General features: G+C 37.9%; 1 protein-coding gene across 1 annotated transcript in view; it reads right to left on the minus strand.

Annotated features, from left to right (window-relative positions):
• Window positions 1-322: 322 nt before the first annotated feature.
• The window catches only part of htr7c (5-hydroxytryptamine (serotonin) receptor 7c), a 63,961-nt gene continuing 42,401 nt past the window's right edge, over window positions 323-21,882 (minus strand). The window contains exon 2 of the mRNA XM_065250834.2: window positions 323-2,852. Within this exon, the coding sequence (XP_065106906.1) occupies window positions 2,111-2,852 (742 nt within the window). The 3' untranslated portion in view covers window positions 323-2,110. The remainder of the gene's footprint in view (window positions 2,853-21,882) is intronic.

Here is a 21,882-nt window from a genome sequence, read left to right on the forward strand (position 1 = left end):
TCTGACCGAACTCTCTGCTCCTCACCAGGGGGCTCCTCGGGTGCTGTGAGCAAATCACTCCGCCCAGTATCAGTTCTTCGCCTTCTGAGAATATAGTTCCCAGTATGTATACTGTTAACAGATGGCTGTGTCTCATATGACCTTGTTATTTGTACACGGTGTGACTATACAAATCACAACACATAAATAGGAAAATGTTCACATTATTTTGTCACTTATTGGGAGCAGTATGCTAGCTGAAGCTATTTACTTACAGTCTTTGTGCTAAGCTAAGCTAGCGGGGGCTGCATCAGACAGAGTTATAGCACGCACGGAGATGAGAAAGGTATGTATGGACTCATCTAACTCTGGAGGATACTGTGAATAAGCCAAATTCCCAAAATCTGGGCGTGTTCCTTTAAAAAAAACTCATAATATGACCCCTTTAAAAAATATTTTCTAATTTTTTTTAACAGACGGCCTACCCCTGAGTACCCCAAGCCGATTACGCTCTTCCTGTGTTAGTTCTATAAGCGGGAGAATGTTATTATTGCAAAGTGGTCAGGCTATTTGTGTTTATTTCACAAGACTAACGGATAAGCTGTTTGATTTATAATTATTAGAGCATTTTCACAAATTTCCCTTACCCTGCTGTGAACAAAGAAAGCTGTTCCTCAATTTGTGTTTCCCATTTGACTAGTCAGCGTATGAAGCATATGCTGCTTGCGCTGGGACCCATAGACTTTAGCTTCAATTTTGATTTAATTAATTTAATCATATTATGTCGTTGATATATCCCTCGAAGGCATACTGCTGTCCCTTTTGTCTTGCTCTCTGAGATATTTCACCTGTTTGGCAAAAATTACTAATTATATCCTTGGGAATGTCTGAGACCGGTGCAAACATACTTTAATAGACTTGCCAGATGTGAAAGCTTGTCAGGCGTATAGCAACAGTAAGGAAGGCGGGGCTTAGCGAAGGGTCAATTATGATTGGTTTTCTGGTCCAGGTTCACAAATGGGCTACAGGAGCATAAGATTTGTAGTTTTCATATTTCAAAACCTTTTAGCATTAATAATAATGCAGTAACTGTAATTTATTCATTTGTGACAGGAGTATGCAGAAAACCAAGTTTTTTGATAATTGTATGTATTAAAAATAATACTGCATTTTTTATTTATTACAAATAAATGTAAACTGCTATAAAAAATTATATTTTCATCTCCAGACACTTTCCTAAAAACGTTAAAGTGTCTTCTTTAAACCAAAGACCAAAATTAGGCTTCCTGACAAAAAAAAATGCTATATTATATTATAGTTATATTAATTTGAAGGTGTACATCATCTTTTCACCTCCCCCCCTCTCAAAAAGCGCTGCGCCAGTTAAAGGGTTAAAAACCAAACTGGAACATCTAAAGATATGAAAAACACTTTAAGGGGGCGGTTTACATGTTGCGTCTAAAACTGTTGGTTGAGCTTGCGGCATTCTGAAAAGTTCAAATGTTTTTAACTCGACGCACCTGGAAAACGGGCGCGTCGCACCGTATGTGCGTCGCTTCCATTATGACCGCGCATACCGCACGCCTACATTTAAAATAACGAACTTGAGCGCGCAAAAGGCACGATATGTGAACCGCCCCTAAGGGAACTGATATATCAGTGTTCTGAAGAAATATAAACCCTGGTCCCATTGTCCATAATCATGTTTCCCATCCCAGCAAGCAACTTTGCCTTTAAAAGATGTCTACATGTCGCCTAAACACAGCCCATGCGTCTAGGCTAAAACCTATTAAATCTGGTCTGTCAGTGAAATTGAATATATACGTCTAACTAAAGCGCAAAAATACATAAAATAAAATAAATAAATAAATGAAACCAAACACCTTGTAATCACTGTTGACTTTAGTTACATGATGGAATATCATGCATCTCCCATGTTATGTTGGTCACCTAAACATGAAATTATGGCTATTGCTTGCTGGAATGATTCCCGCTCTCCATTAAAATGCCATTGTGTAGTGTATCGCAATCCTGTACACTGTTCTTCACTTTACTGGCTTTAAAAGTCTTGGTTAGTCACATATGAATTATGTCTCTTTCGACTGCACCAAATCACTTTCCCTCAGCCTTATTAAACTTTCAATGCCTCATGAACTCCCACAGCCGACAGACGGCGGTTAATGTTTCGATATCGGCAACGGAGCAGGTCCCTGTACGTGGAGCGCAGGTCCCGGTTAAAGAAAGCATAAATGAAGGGATTCATCAGCGAGTTGGCGTAGCCGAACCATAGCAGCGTCCTCTCCAACCAAATCGGTATGCAGCTACACTTGACCCCGCATATAAAGGGTCTGGCTGTCGACAGAATAAAAAACGGCAACCAACAAATCCCGAACACCCCGACTATCACGCCCAGGGTCGTGGCAGCCTTTTGTTCCCGCTTAAAGATGGAGATGTTCTGTCGCTCGCGGCTCAGCAGACGAGAAAGAGCGGCGCACTCCTCTGCGACGCCGGGTTGGGGTTTGAGCCCCTGCATCCTCAGGGCTTCGCTGGCTACCGTCTCCAGGCGTTCCCGACGGGTGAAGTCGGTAAACCGATGCTTGGCGCCACTCTTTCTGGCGGCCTTGAAGATCTTGTAGTACATGAAGAGCATCACGATCATGGGGATGTAGAAGGCCACGGCGGTGGAGTAGATGGTGTAGCCAAAGTCTTGGCTGATCAGACAGACGCCGGCGGTGTTGACGTTTTTTGCCCATCCGCAAAATGGAGGCAGCGTGATCGAGGCGGATACGAGCCACACCCCGAAGATCATTTTCGCCATCAGCTGGCCGTTTTGGCGAGCGGGGTAGGTCAAAGGCCGGGTGATGCCAAGATACCTGCAATTAAAAAAATAAGACATTTGAATGATGGTTTCCTAATATAAGTGTGTAATTTCGGGCACAACTACACACTTTTTAAAATAAAGGCTTTGGATGACGCCATAGAAGAACCATACATCTTCTGAAAGGTGATTAAGCTTTTTTATTGATGTATGGTTTGTTAGGATGGACAAAATTTGTCCGAGATACTATTTGAAAATCCGAGCATGCAAAAAATCGAAATATTGAGTAAATCGCCTTTAAAGTTGTCCAAATGAAGTCCTTAAACTGCAAAAAAATATTTTCAAGAAAATAAATTCTTCGTATTTTTGTCTTGTTTTCAGTAAAAATATCTTAAATTCTTAAATTAAGATGCTTTTTCTTGATGAGCAAAACGACCCAAGAAAATACGTCTAGTTTTTAGACAAAAAATATCACATTTAAATGATTTTGTGCATAAAACAAGCTTAAATATCTGCCAATTGGGTAAGCAAATTTTTCTTGATTTTTTCTTGATTTTAGTGTTTAAGAAAAAAATTCAAGATTTTTTTGCTTGTTTATGCACAAAATCACACTAAATTTTTTTTGGTCTAAAAACTAGACTTATTTTCTTGGGTTGTTTTGCTCATTAAGAAAAAGCATCTTAATTAAATAATTTTTTGATATTTTTACTGAAAACAAGACAAAAATACTCAGAATTTATTTTCTTTAAAACCAATTTTTGCAGTGTGGCAACACACATTACTAAAGATAAATACATTTTTATATATTTCCGGTAGAAAATTTACAAAATATATTCATGGAATACAATCTTTACCTAATATCCTAATGACTTTTAGCATAAAATCGATAATTTTGACCCACACTGCAAAAATGTTTTGTCTTGTTTTCAGTAAAAATATCTAAAAATTCTTAAATTAAGATGCTTTTTCCCAATGCAAAAAAATCTTGAAAATTTTTCTTAACACTAAATTGAAGAAAAATTTGCTGATTTTTTTACTTGTTTTATGCACAAAATCACTTAAATGTTTTATTTTTTGTTTAAAAACTAGACTTATTTTCTTGGACCGTTTTGCTCATCAAGAAAAAGCATCTTAATTTAAGAATTTTAACAAGACAAAAATACTAATACTTTTTTGTGTACAATGTATTGTTGCTATTGCTACAAATATATTTTATGACTGGTTTTGTGGTCCAGGGTCACATTTTTGGTTTCGTAAAGAACTTTTAACATCCAAAGAAATTGTTCTTTTAAGAATCTTTGACAAAATGGTTCTTTGGTAAGCAAAAAAAATTATTCTTCTGTTGCATCGCTTCAAAACAACCCTGTTGATTCATTATCTCGGTTTAAAGTCTTGTTTCCTAGAACTCAACTCGATAAGACAACATGTGGTACTTTAAAAGATAATCGAGAGGCAAGTGAGAACGAAATTACAACTTAAGAAAACATCAGGGCTACGCTGCAGCGCAGCAAGGCTGTGGCGGTGCAAACTGAGTCCGTCTGAAAAACTCTCGCCTGAACCAATCAGCACCCACTTGAGTCGAGTTGATGAGAGGAGCGCAGAAATTAAGAACAACGCATGAACAAAGATCAATTATTTTATCACCACTTCTGCTGCTGAGGAAAATGACCTAAAAGCCCTTGTCGTATCTGTCGTGGCTTAATCGAAAGTTATAGGCAAGCTTAAAGAGCAGAAGATTTCAGCACTTGAAGGTTTGATGAAGGCTTCTTATCACCATCATCAACTGACCTGCGGCCATAAAAGACACTTACTGCAAAAATGTGCTTTCCATAAAGATCTGCATTTAATCCCTGTTGGGTACTTTTTATCTCGCTAGGATCATAGTAAAACCACAAAGAAACATTAAACTTTTTATATTGACTATATACAATACAGAACAAGTACACTCTTAAAAAATAAAGGTGCTTTACGATGCCAGAGGAGAATCATTTTTGGCTAAATCGTTCTATAAAGAACTTTTAACATTTCTATTTCACAAAAGCATCTACGCCCATTTAAAAGTGGGTGCATGATCTCTGAAAGCCAATATTGACATTTGAAATCAAACACGCCCCTACCCCAATAGAATCTGGACCTTCTTTTGATAGACTGATTGGCTACAAGTGTGTTTTGGTACTCGGCCCGACTTCCTTCTTCAAAGTGTTTTTCAAAAATCATGCACACCGCCATTAAGTTGCATTTTTCAAAATGAAGGTGAGGTAGACTGGACCTTTAAAAAAGGGTTTTATGAACCTTTTAGTGTAAAATTAAAACTAATGTAAAATTTCCCTTATATGCGAAGCGACAGCTCGACCCTACACATTTGAATCCCTGTGATATCTGCTCTGGCTTTGGTTTGGCTGCGAATTTTAACAACATCCCTTTAAGAGGCTTAGCAGTCAAGCACCCATTCCTTTATGACTCTCAGGGCAGTGTGGAGGTCCGGGGTTGAGTAAATAATAAAGCCATTACTTTTATAATGACACTGTTGGCACAAGAGGTTACAATGCTAGAATAACTGTAATTATTACTCTTGGGTATTTCTGCAGACCGAGCTTTGACTATATGTACATTTTATATTTCAAAATAAAACATTTCATGAGGTCTTTTGAAGAGATGGTCATGTGACCTCAACATGGTGGTCTCAATAAGAGAGAAAACCAATATTATTTAGAGGGCATTTCATGTGAGTGTGTATTATTTTTAGGGGACATTTCACAAGACTTTTTTTAAAATGTCAACTAAATCTTTGGTGTCCCCAGAGTACGTATGTGAACCACTAGCTCAAAAAAGCCCCATAGATAATTTATTATAGCATGTTAAAATTGCCACTTTGTAGATGTGAGCAGTTGATCTCTGCACCAAATTGCAGTGCCGTGGTTGAAAAGTGCAGATTAAGGGGCGGTATTATCCCCTTCTGACATCACAAGGGGAGCCAAATTTTAATGACCTATTTTTTCACATGCTTGCAGAGAATGGTTTACCAAAACTCAGTTACTGGTTTGAACTTTTTCACATTTTCTAGGTTGATAGAAGCACACAATTATAGCCCTTAAACATGGAAAAAGTCAGATTTTCATGATATTTCCCCTTTGAATAAGCAAACAACCGATATTTGATATGTTAATGTAAAAAAAATGTAATACTTGTTTGCTAAAGCAGAAATTTTATGTATTTTTTTGTGTTAATGATATTTCTTTAATGCATATTTTGTCATTTATGTGCTCCTGTACAGCGCAGTGGTCTCCATTTCATTAGCAGCAAAAAGGGTCATGGGTTCGAACCCAGGGGACACACACAATGAAAAAGAAAAAAGCGTACTATTCAAAGTCGTTTTACATAAAAGTATGTGCCAAATGCATAAATCTCTTATCCTTTATTTCAGACTTCATTGTTCATTCAGACCTTATGTGTTTTGAGGGTTTATAATAAAAATAAATATATGAAAAATAGAAATATGCATCAGAAAATATCTCAAGTCTTTGATTTATCAAGAAGCGGTGAAGCAGTGTTTTATGGCATTTTTAAAAAGCTTATTCAGAAAAGATTTAATGTCATTCAGATATAGTAACCGTGCACGGAAGCCACAAGAGTAAAAATATACTTAAAATAGCAAATGGCAGAAAGGCTTTTTTGAAGTTGTGTCATGGGATACTTCAGATGTTGTTGTTAATGATGTTAATGAACTTTTGTAACCTTTTTTTTTAAATCCCAGATCCCCCAATTTGTCCTGAAATGGTTTTGTTAGCCTCATGTGCTTAAGATTTTTTACTGAAAACAAGACAAAAATACTAAGTAAGAAAGTCATTTTTTTGCAGGGTAAAGTCCAGGCTACTGTGAGGAAGTGAAAGGGTTAATGGGCAAAGAGACATGGCAGTGTAGTGCACACAGCTATTTGCCTCTAAATGAACTGATGAGGAGTGACATACCAGGGTCAAAGAATGATAAAAAGGAACGACATTCAGATCAGCCACCGCTCTTTCTTTTTCTTTCACATCTTAAGCTCTTTTCTTTACAAAAACTCCCCTCTCTCTCTCTCTCTCTCTCTCTCTCTCTCTCTCTCTCTCTCTCTCTCTCTCTCTCTCCTCTCTCTCTCTCTCTCTCTCTCTCTCTCTCTCTCTCTCTCTCTCTCTCTCTCTCTCTCTCCTCTCTCCTCTCTCTCTCTCTCTCTCTCATGAGTTAATGCTCAGTTTTTGTCTGGAAAAATTTAATATTTTTTGAGGTCAGAGACAAAACTAGTGGTTATTTTTAGATAACAACTAAGCCAGAAAAATGTATTTTAACAATTTCACAATTAAGCACAATCTTCCCTTTAGTTTAGTTTTAATTCTCAAAACAGATATATTTTAATATATTCTTATGTTCTTAAAGAAATTACTTCCTACAGGGGCCTCATTTATAAAGCATGGATTTTTGCGTACATACACTTTACGGTCTAATCTGTGCATAAGCCAAAATCCATATTTATAAAAACTGTCTTTGACATGGAAAAGTGGGTAACACTTTACTTAAAGGGATGTTCATAATACTGACACGACACCTTCATAAACATGACATGACACGTTCCATGAACATATGCACGTTTATGACAACTGTCATTAAGGGCCCTATCTTGCAGCCAGCGCAATTGACTTTGTCAGTGACGCATGTTTCATTCGTATTTTGCACCGGCACACAGCGGGGTTTTCCCTCCACAGACGCACATCGGCAAACTAGGGAATGAACTTAAGCTCCTTGGGCGGTTCAGCGCAAAAAAGGAGGCGTGTTGCGGCGCAAACCATCCCTGATGCTATTTTGCAGTTTCAAAAAACAATTGCGCCACGGACCAAAAAAAACTAGTCTAAAGTCAGTAGCGTGTTGCGCGTGGTTCATTATGCTATTTTAAGGGCGCATGCTTGACCATAATGTATAGCGTGCACAACGCGCACACACTTTGCTTATCTAATCTACACAGATGCAACAGTTATTTTTGCAAATCATAAATTGTTACAATAAAAAATATTAACACATGAGATAAGGGAAATCATTGTGGTGAGCATTGTGGTGATAGTTTTTATTTATTGTGTGACTGCGTTAAAAAATTCTCATGCAAATAACGATTAAAATATTTTCATAAGTTTGTTGTGTGGCAGTATTACGTTTATTTGATGTAAATAATAATTAAAATGTTTTCATAAGAAACCTTAATGTATATGAACTTGATTTGTAAGTGTACTTTGGGGTTGGACCTTGCTTGCGTTTCTTGGGTCTGATTTCAAAGCCCCCAAACCCTTTCAGCCGTGAGGGTGGAGGGTGCACTTGCATTTAAAGGGAATGTTGGATGACGTTCTAATTGGTTTATTTGACGTTACGCCCAAACCACACCTATGAATAATGAACCTACTTCAGACCAACCCCTTATTGATTTGCGCCTGGCGCAAGAGTTTTTTCTCCCGCCGGGAAAATAGCAACAGCGCCCTAAGATCCGCCCACAAAGTCACTTCCGCTTTGCGCTTCGCACTTGCGTTTCAGATCGTTAAAATAGATCCCTATGTGTCGTTTGTTCAATTATGTCATTTTTAATGCAAAGATGACATTAACCAATACATCATAACTTGTCATGACAACTTGACAACATAACTGACCAATTTTTACCAGTTATACAAATGTATTTTTAATTAAAATGCCATTAAGTGTTAATACTCCAACATGATCTCACAAAGTTCCGTGGGATAGTCACGGAATTTTTTGCTCATTTTTCCGTGGCATTCTCACGGATCTCCGCATATTTCCGTGGCCCTGCCACGGACTTTCTTTTCCGTGGCATTCTCACGGATTGGTTACTCAACTGCTTTTTCCTATTTTCAAACCATTGTCGCTTCGGTTTAGGGTTAGATTTGGTGTTTGCGTTAGTATGTCACTTTAAGTATTGGTTTATACTATTTTTTCTGATGTATTCTTTTATATTTTCTAAACTTTAATCAATTGTCGCCTGGTGTTGGGGTTAGAGTTGGGTTTGGGTAGGGATGTCATTTTATGTAAATCTAACCCTAAACCGAAGCGACAATGGTAAGAAAATAGGACAAAACAGTTGAGTAACCAATCCGTGAGAATGCCACGGAAAAGAAAGTCCGTGGCAGGGCCACGGAAATATGAGGAGATCCGTGAGAATGCCACAGAAAAATGAGCAAAAAATTCCGTGACTGTGCCACGGAAATTCGTGAGATCAGGTTGTAATACTCTGTCATATAGTTTTATAAAAACATCATAAATATTCTTCAGTTCATAATGTTTTTTAAGTTTCCTCCATGTGTTTAAGAAATAAAATCAATTATTCAATAATAATAATAATAATAATAATAATTAAAAGTGATAAAATTATACCATTTATATTAATTATTATATTTTATTGCATTTGGAGACAAATTCACCTAAATAAAAACAGTACAATAATGGTTTTCATTATTGATATTCATTTTTGTTTTGTTTTTTCTATGTCAGAACATTTCAGAATACTAAGTAAGAACAAGTTCTGTTAGTCGTCAGTTTTTTATGTATTGTGCACATACATAAAGTTAAGTATAATATTTTGACGTGCCTGTTGCATTTTGTTAAGGTATTTAAAATAATTAGACAGTATTAATACTTAATGATATTTAAATGACAGTTTAATATAATTTTCTTAACCCATAAAGCTAGGTGGTTTCTTAAGTTTGATAATTATTCTGCTATGTTATGTTTATGACAGATTTATGACAAGTTATGATGTATTGGTTTATGTCAAGTTGTCATAACAAAGACATCTCAAACAATGTCATCTTTGCATAAAAAATTACAGAATTGAACAAATGACACATGTCATGTCATGATTATGTAGGTGTCATGTCAGTGTTATAAACACCCCTTCAAGTAAAGTGTTACTGAAAAGGGCTTAGTGCCACGTCAAGGTCTGAGCAGAAGTACGCACTTTTGCAGGTTTTTGGAAAAATAAGCCATTCTTGCTGCTTAAAAAGGGTTTAAACATCGACAAGCGCTCTTTTTTTATGTCTATAACATTAATTAAACATTTAAAGGCCAAGATCTGAAACTGCTCAGCTGTGCACAAGTTCAAGATGATCATTTGCAATTTATAGATTTCACATCTGAAAGAAAGTGGTATGTGCGTTTTCTGCTTGTATGTTCGTATTATGAATCACACGTATGCATTTCTGACAAACGTAGGATGGTTTCTACAAGGCATTTTATAAATGAGGCTTAGACGAACAGATTTGATAGTAAAGTGTGCATACTCAAAAATCAACGGCAAAGTCCATTATTTATAAAAACTGTCTTTGATGTGGAAAAGTGCTTAGCGCCACTGAGTGCTGCAGGTTTTGGAAAATGAATAAGCCATTCTTGCTATTTGAAAAGGGTTTAAACATTGACAAGCGCTCTTTTATATGTCTATGACATTAATTAAGCATTTAAAGGCCGAGATCTAAAACTGTTCAGCTGCGCACAAGTTCAAGATCATTTGCGATTTCACATCTGAGTGCTAGGCACGTTTTCTGCCCGTACATTCGGTATATGAATCATGTGTGCCTTTTTGATATGATCGTAAGATCAAATGTAGGATGGTTTCTACGCAGCATTTTATAAATGAGGCCCCTGGTCTTTCTTTTTGTTCTGGTCAGTCATTTTATATTCAAGAATGGTCGCTTTTAGGGAAAACATGGAGACACCTTATCTTATAAGATCATCAGGTCTGTCCTCTATATGCCTTAATCCATTCTTTTATATTTTTTATTTACAGTATATGTATATGTTGCCAGCGGGTGTGCCTCATAAGTCTTGAAAAGTGAAGCCTCTGGCTCGTTGATCGCCCCCTGGTGGCTGGCTGCAGTACAAGTCATAACCCCTCCCTCTCCATTCAAATGAATGGGTCTCTGCTCTAAATAAAAAATGATTTACACTTCGAATAAAAGTTTCCGAAAGATGGTTTTGGTCCTTTCAAGTAGTTATTATCACGCTGATATATATTCAAGTGTTAATTTTTGTGATAAGTTTCATTTTAGCTAGTAATTTGATGCTTTAGAAACGGGGCGTGTCGTTAAGATTGGCGTGGTTGAATTGGTCGCGCAAGCGTTTGGGCGGAAGTTTGAAACCGCGGCTCCACAGACGATTCCTTCTGGCATGCCTTGGCTTCAAACCAACGTTTTTACGTAACATTGCGGCGACCATGGTCGGACATTTATGGCGCCAATTCAATACAATGGAGGGAGGCGACGTCGCGTCGTCCATCTTTTTTTTACAGTCTATGGATGCCAGCCACTTCACCCAACTTACATTGTGTGAAAGCAATCCAGTGCGGTGTAAAATTGACAGAGCTATGACGGATACGTTTACAGAAGCAACACCTTGACCCACAGCAGCTCAACGGTTTCAGCGGCGGTGTAGCTGGTAACCACAAGCCAGTTTTAATCAAGACCAAAATAAAGATCTGTCCATAAATGATATTAATCCAGGATGGATTAAAAATAACCCAACCATTTTTAGAGTGCAGGATCACAGAAGTTGGATGTGTTTCCCAATTGATTGTAACTTTAGCACAGTTTGTGACTAAGATCTCTCCTGAAACCCCAAGGACATATTTTCTTTCTCAGGAGTGAATTTTGGCAAGTATGAGATTTCCCAAAGAGAAAAGATGCTCCTGCTTTAATCTCATTGCTGCTTAGGAGATGCCAGAAGTGATTTTACTTTCCTATGCGAGTCTGCATTGGTGCATGTTTAAATAGGCTCAAGATAGTTTTTTTTTTTCATTACCCAGACCTTTAACTTTCTTTTTGTGTCTGATCACAACATAACCTTCAGCTTAAAAGCATCCGAGTTTCACTTTGTGATATTTTTGGATTAGTTACTTGTGACGCACGGGCCATTGATACTGGAACATTCTTTAGTTTAGTTTTAGTGAGAGATGGCGTCATATGACATAACCACACAAATGACTTATAAAACCATTTAGTTGCGTTGTCCTGGGTTCAAAGCCACATAAAGATCAACCCTTTCACAAAGCTTGACATTTCACAGAGAGTAAGCGAGCGAGTGAAGCTCCATTTAAGCGAAGGATATACCAAAGGTTTTCAGTGTTAAATGATCTCGGCAGTTCATTGGATGCACAATGGTTTGGTGAATAGCAGAATTTGAGACTCAGGCTCTCTATTGAACAACTCTTATAGGAGTTTGATGAGCTGTAAGCCTGTGCTTAAAATAATGTTGCGGTTTCAATGCAAGTTCAGCTGTCACGGATGCACATCGATTGACAGAGAAAATGCTTGCGATCCAAACAAACACACGAATACAAAAATCAGGCTTGCTCTGTTCACAATGGAGGCCTGCTTGCAAAGCATTCTGCAAGGCGTGTTTATCCTCTATTTTTTTGATAAAAGCATCTGCTAAATGCCTATATGTAAATTTACAAAATCATGATGGAAATTCGTGCTTGTTTATGAGATTTGGATCTTTTCAACAGTTTGTTTCAATTTGATTGAACTATTTTTTATGTGTGCCTTTTAGGAGGAAGTGCAAAGAAAATTTGCATTTACACAATAAAATTTGCATTCAAATTTGCACTTAAACAATCATAACAATCATTTCTCCGCTGAAAACCTTTTATGCATTTAAAGTGACGATAAAACACTTTTGTATGTGCTATATTTACCTATTACATTTATGCATTTGACAGACACTTTTATCCAAAGCAACTTACTTAGTGCATTACAAGGTGTATATTTGTATCAGCCTGTGTGCTTCAACCCATGACTTTAATGCAATGCTCTACCGTTAAGCTATACACGAGCATCTATTATATCATAATCGTATTGCATTTGATCAAATCAAATCAGTCAAACCCTTTCACAAGAAAAGAGTCTCACACTTCTTTATCCAGTCCTTGTAACGTGAACCATAGCTAAAATGTGTGCGTCTCCAAGAGTCCTGTGACTAAAAACATCACTTTCCTTGGGGGAAAGTCATACAAACTAAAATCACAAGAAATAAATCTTCAGTCCCATTTACAGCTTCATGTAAACAACCCCCTATTTGGCTTCAGTAACATCCTTGTGGAGTTAGAAACATAATTTAAAAATGATTTGAAGTGACTAAAAGAAGAATAGAGAAATTGATCATCAGATTACACCAGAGGAAGTAGTCTACGCCGATACATAAAGCGCAAAGAACCTCAAAGGAACCAATATATTTAAAGCTCACATAACACACACTGTTTCTGCTTATCTCATTTTAATCTTGAGTACCTATAGAGTAGTATTACATCCATCCAAAGACTCCTTTGTTTTATCAGATTTATAAAAGACAGATCAGTTGTACCGATTCTTTCCAAATAAGTCCGAGCTACCTGGAGCAAGTCACAAGCAAGCAACACACACAAAACATTATCCCACTATCTCTGGATAACTAATGATTCATGTTCGGGTCGTTTACATTATATGCACCTACGCACCGATTGCTAACAAAACACAAGCATTTGATGCCGTTTTACTTACCGCCTGCGACTCATGACTTGATTGGGACCGCCCCCTTTCAACAAAATCCAGCGTTAAACAAACACACATGCACAACTCCACCGCTACCCCTGAAAAACAAACTATATTCATTGTTTTCATAATGCTGGGTTCTTTGGGAAGCTAAACAAGCTTAAATTTCCCTCACAAACATCAACACACTGATTTAGTGTCAGCTCTTGGTTGATGTGGTGTGCTATTACGGTTAAAGTGCCCATATAAGGACTTCCACTGCACTTAAATTGCCCATAAAAGAAATAAAGCAAAATTGTTACGTATGAATCTTTCATGTTTGAAAAAAAACTTGAATCCTGGTGAAGTTCATTCGGCACAGAAATACTATGTCACACATCCATCTGCTTTTTTCACACTCTTCCAAATCCAACTCTTAAAAGGACTTTTTTTTATTTAAATATGCTCATTTTATGCTCAAGCTCCCCTAGTTAAACATTTGATTCTTACTGTTTTGGAATCCATTCAGCTGATCTCCAGGTCTGGTGCTAGCACTTTTAGCATAGCTTAGCACAATCAATTGAATCTGATTAGACCATTAGCTTCGTGCTAAAAAATAACCAAAGAGTTTCGATATTTTTTCTATTTAAAACTTGATTCTTCTGTAGTTACATCGTGTACTAAGACAGACAGAAAATTAAGTTGTGATTTTCTAGGCAGATATGGCTAGGAACTATACTTTCAAACTGGCGTAATAATCAAGGACTTTGCTGATGAAACATGGCTGCAGAGTATAGCTCCTAGTCATATCTGCCTAGAAAATCTCTACTTTTAATTTTCCGTCGGTCTAAGTACATGATGTAACTACAAGAAGAGTCAAGTTTCAAATAGGAGAAATATCGAAACTTTTTGGGTATTTTTTAACGCAATGTTAATGGTCTAATCAGATTCAATGGATTGTGCTAAGCTATGCTAAAGGTACTAGCACCAGACCCCTGGATCGGCGAATGGATTTCAAAACGGTAAAAATCAAATGTTTAACTCTAGAGGGAGCTGAAGAAAGAGCATATTTTAAAAAGAAAAAATGTAATGTCCCTTTAAACAGTGTTAAACAGAATGCATGAAATAGCTTTAACCCCCCCACCCTTAAGAATGTAATCCAATGTAGTGTAATGGCTCTATATCATCTCTGTATAATGTGGTAATCCTGATTCAGAGGCTGGTTCTGTATATATATATATATATATATATATATATATATATATATATATATATATATATATATATATTATGACACAAACGTCTACTGAGTTCATTTGCCATACACAACAGTAGCTCATTATTAATGAAATGAATTAATTGAACAAATTTCCTAACTGCTGCTAATATGCACACAATGAACAGCTGTCATTGTAAAAGCTTAATGTTGTGCCATAAACAAATTTGGAATATAAAATAATACAGTGGGATAAAAGAGATATATTACATTTCACACAGTGCATCTATGACCTCACTGATCCATTACAGATTTTATAGTTTTATACAGATTGAGTCGTATATCCAAGTGAAACTTCTTCTGAAATGTATGAATACCACATGACCAGATTTCATCTGGCCATACCACATGACCAGATGAAAAAAAGAGATCTTTTTGAGAAGATTTGTTTTTTGACTAAAGATTATGAGGGCACATAATATAATATTGAAGCTCACAGATAAGTCATTAATAATGACTTTAAATGACTTAAATTATTAAAGGGGACAATCTGACTTTTTCCATGTTTAAGTGCTATAATTGGCTCCCCAGTGCTTCTATCAACCTAGAAAATGTGAATAAGATCAACCCAGTAACTTAGTATTGGTAAAGCATCCTCTGCAAGCCTGTGAAAAAATAGGTCATTGAAATTTGGATCCCCCTGTTATGTCAGAAGGGGATAATACCGCCCCTAATCTGCACCATCTAACCACAGCACTGCCATTTAGTGCAGAGATCAGCTCATTTGCATTTTAAAGGACACACCCAAAACGAAACATTTTTGCTTACACCTACAAAGTGGCAATTTTAACATGCTATAATAAATTATCTATATAATATTTTAAGCTAAAACTTCACATACACACTCTGGGAACACCAAGGGCTCTATCATACACCCGGTGCAATGCAGCGCAATGCAGCCCAATGCGCAACGCAAGTGTCTTTTGCTAGTTTCAACCTGGCGCAATTATCATTTTCAGGTTTAGCGCCACGTTGTTTAAATAGCAAATGCATTTGCGCCCAGTTTTGCGCCCATGGGCGTTCTGGTCTACAAAAAAGGTGTTTCCAGGCGCATTGTTGGCACATTGCTATTTTGAGGCAACTAAAATAGACTACGCCATTGACCAACTAAAACCTGGCGCAATATGTAATTTTGTTATTTAAAGAGCGCGTTAGTAATATGCGCCTATAAATGGGACGACAACGTGGGTTTTCTTATCCAATACATGAATGTGCAGCAGCACAAAAACGCTTATAAATATGAAAGATTAAAGGATTGAAATGTAAAAGATTATTATTGAGTGTTTTGGATATAAATGAGGACCAATTATGAGACGTTAGAAGGCACAAAGAGCTGCTTCACCTATAGCCTGCTAAGTAAATAAATGCTTTGCTTTAAACAAATGCATCTATTTTTAAATGTTTTTTAAATGCTACCCTACGATTTATTGTATATGATGACTCTGTACCTGTGGATATGGTGAGATGAGAAACATTTTAAGTAATGCTTTTTAAAAATCCCGGCACTGTCCAAATGCTGAAACGCTTCGGCTCTCCGCACGTTTGTAAATTCTTTATCTCTTGTTTGTATTTTTAAAGTACAAACCCTTTCTTGCATATGATTTTATGCGATACATGTGAGATTATGAGATTATGTTTCCTGATAATGTCTCCTAGAGGTAACATATATAACGAGAACAGGATAGGACCTAAAACTGATCCCTGTGGTACACCCTATTTAACCAAGGAGTGATATGACTCTTTCTCATTTACATAAACAAAGTGATAGCTAGAGATGCTCCGATCAGCATTTTTGGGGCCGATCACCGATCACCAAGATCATGATCTGCCGATCGCCGATCAGTGCCGATCACAGAATGGCAGTGGAATGGGAATCTTTTATCTATAATCTAGCAGAGTTTGCACCATTTGTAGAAATGAAATTAACTATAAATTAGGTATATTATTGTTTTAATAGAGAATCAAATAAATAAGCACAACAAATATTTATTCTTGCAAAGAGAAATGTAATATGCCTTTAAAAAGGTTTATGTCTGTTAAAAGTAGTTAAAATAAAACACTTCACAGTCTTTACTGTATGAATTAAATATACACGCATTCATATGAAGTACAACAGTTTTTCACTGATGAGCAGAGAGAATTTCCATTGAGAGATGAATTAGGATACTGTAGCTTTAAGACGTGGGAGAGATCGTTCTCTTCACGTGCACTGATGACAGGCTGCTGTGTATGCGTGCGGCGGGTGTCCGCAAACAAGAGCAACTGTGAGGAAAATGGAAGTTTAAACCTTCAAAACTTTAAAACAAATGCAAGTAATAAACTTTCGGCACAAGGATGCAATTGTCCGCGATAGATATGTGTTGTATACGCTGTTTGATGGGGATGTGAAGACGCATCGCGCGTCCTCATAGAAAATACGCATATCTCTGTATAGGCAGAGAGGGAAATCCAAATCTGCACGTCACACATGAGCAATAGGTTACAAAATGCTTGCACTGTGTAAAATGGTCTCTAATTGCAGCCGCATCAGGAACGCTATGATGACAAAAGTAAACAGAAAAATCGGCTCATTAGATCGGCAAATTTAGCGAGTGCCGATCGCGTCATTTAATGTCGTTATCGGCCGATTACGATCGGCGGCCGATCGATTGGAGCATCACTAGTGATAGCGATTGGTTAGATACGACCTAAACCAGGCTAATGCCTGACCACTGATACCAACATAGTTTTCTAGTCTATTGAGTAAGATTGTGTGATCTATTGTGTCAAAGGCTGCACTAAGGTCTAGTAATATAAGGATTGAGATTTCACGACGATCGGATGTTAATAGGAGGTCATTTGTAACTCTAAGCAGTGCTGTCTCTGTGCTATGGTGGGGCCTGAATCCTGATTGGAACTTTTCATATGTACTATTATCTGTCAAGAATGTGCGTAACTGGCTTGCCAGTTCAGAACACATGAACCAGCTGAAACAAACAAGGAGATCAATGAGTACATAACGGCTAGTTGCAACACAAGGTGCTAGAGAGCACTATTCGTTTGAAAGCAAAATACCACTAGATGGGGAAAACCCTATTTGTTGGCCCTTTAATTTCATTGCCTAAATTAACCTGACCATTATTGTGCAGGAATTTCAATGGTTAAGTGCATTGTTTGTCACAAATAATGTTCCAGTAAATGCTTAATGATTAACTTTTTTTATCATTGATACTTTATCAGGTAACTTTGCATATTGTCATCTCGTGTCCTGCTACTGTACGTTTACGAACGCAGGCTGTCTACTGTCAATATACTTCATGCTTATCAGTAATGTGGATTTAGAGACTGGACAAACATTCAGATGCTTAGGTAGTCAAATGGCCTCAGTGCATACAGAGTATAAACACTAAGGTTTTTACCGCACTATGCAATGTTTTCCCTTGGGACTTACAGCATCACTTTTAAATTCATCAGTTGTCTGCGACTTCTTCAGTGTTTTTCAGTTCAGCTTACAAACTTTGAAGTCTTTGCTTCAAAGCGACAATGAAACAGAACCGAGTCAGTGAAAAATATACAGTATATTACACACATACATGTACTGTTCACATCAGAAAGATTTCTGAATCAGATAGGAACTGATAAATATATTTTTAAATAAGTATTTCCATATACTAGTCCTGTTTTCTTAGCTGCATTTTTCCATAAAAATGTTTAACTATTAAATTGATTAACTATAATCTTTATTGAATTTAAAAATGAATAAAAGTAATTTAAGTTATGGATTACTACAATTGATCATTAACTTCTCCAAAAAGCGTATACTTAATTCATTATTACCAGCATGTGTGCACATCTGCCGGCAACATTATAATATATAATAGTCTATACTGCTTTATTTTAGTCCTTCATATTCTGTAAAAGCCTTTACGTGACCAGATTTAAAAAATGAATGCCAGAGACATTTCTCATTTAGTGGTCAATATATTATTAAAATCTCCAGCGTTATTATCTAGGAATTCAAATGGGAGACAATTGCCTTTTTTATATTCTAACCATGATAAATGTCCTGTGATGAACTCTGGCACGTCATACTCATTTATTTAGTCATCAATGCATTTCACTTAGCTGTGTCCAAAAGTCTACAACCTTCAGCACCAAGTCCAAAATTGATCAGCGTTCCCACTCACCCCCCAAAAAACCCCGCTGTGGTCGAGTGCATAACATGCTAAGACAAAATATTACAAGTTAGTTTTTCTTTTTTTTTCTTTCGGGCTGGTCATAACTTTCTTAAGTCAGTTAGATAAACAGGTGGATTGGTCTAGTACTATTTGGGCCCTGTCCCAAATGGCACACTCCGGACTCCGGCCATCACACTTTGATGACATCATTTAATGCAGACTTTAGGGACCCTTGACACGATTCCACAAGGATGCAACAGAGTCTATTTTGGGACAATTTTTGGGACTCGAGCATCACACCGAAAATAGGAAGAGAAGTTGGCCATCAATGTTAACTCCTCCCATCCGTCGTCTGATTCGTTTGATTGCTCTTTCACAAGGACTTCTGGGTTGGTCAAAGACCACATCATGGGTGCAAAGGGGGTGCAGATGAGCACACTTCGGAGCATAAAAATGACAGAAGGGACACCCTACAGACTTGTAGACTAAGCAAACACACGCAATTTAAGGCCATGACACCGTAAGTCCACATGAACTGCGCCATGTGGGACAGGGCCTTGGTCTGAAAAGTCTGATTGTCTAAGATCAGGGTGTCCAAACTACATCCTTGAGGGCCAGTGTCCTGCAGAGTTTAGCTAAAACTTCTCTCAACACACCTGCCTGAAAGTTTCCAGTCTGCCTAGTGCAGGGGTGGACATTCCTGGTCTTGGAGGGCCACTGTCCTGCAAAGTTTAGCTCCAACACTGGCCCTTCAGGACCAGGAATGCCCACCTTTGTCCTAGTAAGTCCTTTATTAGCTGGCTCAGGTGTGTTTGATTAGGGCTGCAGAGACATCGGTCCTCCAGGAGCAGGATTGGACACCCCCGGCCAAAATGGATTGGCTAACTAATTTATACTCTAGTTGGTCAGACTAGTTTTTAGGAAAAAGTCCACATATAGTTCATTTTAAAAGAACCAAACCCAGTTAACTTGAAGTGAACCAGAAAAGGAACTAGCCGAATGTGACCTCAATCCTTTTGGTGTTCACAATATAGTGTCCTCAAAAGAGGACCCAGTTCTTTTTTTGGTCCTCTTTAGAACTGAAGTGACCTAAGACCCTTTCTTGTTCACATCACAACTTCATAAGAATTCAGCACGAAGCAGACAGCAACCTCACTGATTTCACACCTCCAAATTAAACCGAACATTAAAAGAACCCAAAAGGGAACCCTACTCAGACCACATCCAGACGAGTTCGGTTCACTTTTGGGTGCTTTTAGGGGGGTCTAATGCTGCATTTACACCAACCGTGGTAGAGGCGTGAAGCGCGAGTGATTTCAATGTTAAGTCAATGTGAAGAAGCGTTGACGCGCGTCAGGAAGTCCCGCGGCGCGGAAGAGGCGTTTGGCGCAGCGCGGAAGACGCGTTTCTGCCTCATTCGTGCGTGAAGATCGCGCGAATTGAGAGTTGTGCGCGGTACGCGCGAATGGTGGTTTTGTGCATTTTGCGGTTCACGCGAATTTGCGGCTGACGCCCGAGTTGAACATTTTGAACTTTGGCAGAATTTCGCGCCGCGTTAACCAATCAGAAGCCTGCTTGCTGCTGTGGTGGCAGCCCCGCCCCGAGTCACTCAACCAAGGCTTGATATTGTCCGTGCGCAGTCACCCAGAGCTATACGACACAAGTTCTTATTTAGAGGAGACAGGAATAAAAAGGACCTCGCTTGGAAGAGTGTCAGTAAGGACTTTGGGCAACCTGGTAAGTTACACACTTGGGTTTTGAGTCACGTGGCGTTTATCGACCCGCGCCGTTTATTTTCCCCCTATAGTAAGGTTACCAAATACAAACTGCTCTCTCAATAAATGCAGAGTCAACATAAGTCATCCTACAAACAGACAACCGCATAGCACTTGCCCCTCCCACAAGAAGCGGAGTTTGCCTCTGACGTGCGTCAAATGCTTGGTTTTTCCGTGCGCTCTACACGCGCGAATGCATCCAAATTGTTCAAGCGGCAAACCACGCGTGGTAGACGCAATTTTGACGCCCAAAACGCGTTTGGTGTAAACTCAGCATAAGATCACTTGGTTTGTTCACAGCTACACCTTGAACTGCTCCAAGAGCGTTTGAAGGGCTCAAACAAACTAGGAGTGAAAACCGCATAAGTGATGTTAAATGTGTTCAGAGTTTGTCACACCACAGAAAATGTTTCATTAACCACCTAAACAAATTTAAATGATAAAAACTGGCAAGTAGATAAAATAAGTTATCAAAAATTCTCTGCTCTCAAACGCTAAGGGCGTGTCTGCTGTCGACGTTGAAACCACTCCCCCTCGCGGAAAAGCTGCCGTCTCTCTCATCTTTCAAATACCGCTGTATCCTGTGTTAGGGGCGGGGCCATGCTCTGTGGCTCCATTGCATCATTAAGCCACCACTTTAGCTCCGCCCAAATAATCCTGAACACAGAAAACTGCGGTGTAACTTCAGTTCAGTTTATAGTTTGTTTAAAGTGTTTTAGCAATATATTTTTAACATTTATAATGTGTTTTAAAAAATTCTTAGAAATGACTTTAGTTTAGCGGCTATGTTCATGCAACCTGCCACTGCACATGTTCATGCACTGAGTATGTTAAACAAGACCAACAGAACCATGGTTGAAAAAAAAAAAAATATATATATATATATATATATATATATATATATATATATATATATATATATATATATAATCAGGGCCGCATTAATGCATGGGCTTACCTGGGCTTAAGCCCAGGGCCTCGGGCTGGAAAGGGCCCCGAGATGCCGGAAAAAAATAACAACCGCATTTTATAAAAAGTTGATACTCCCTTTAAAATGATGCTTAATCGCTTTGCTTTGAATGTCCGTGCGTGAATGCAGTTCCTGCGCGAGAAAATCTCTCACTTACTGTAGGCTACCCTGCAATCATTAGTGAGCTTTTAAAAATTTCTGTCTGAAATATCCATTATTGCATTTCTGATGAACTGAGGACGCGTTTTTATCTTAATATGAAAGACAACGTGTAAACATTCATTAAATAATTCCTCGTAACATTTTAAAGCCAAGATGTACAGAACGGCACACAAAGATATTACACAAAACATTTTTGATAACTAAATCTAATAAATACCA

Source organism: Paramisgurnus dabryanus, chromosome 5, assembly GCF_030506205.2.
Source record: "Paramisgurnus dabryanus chromosome 5, PD_genome_1.1, whole genome shotgun sequence".
Lineage (NCBI taxonomy): Eukaryota > Metazoa > Chordata > Actinopteri > Cypriniformes > Cobitidae > Paramisgurnus > Paramisgurnus dabryanus.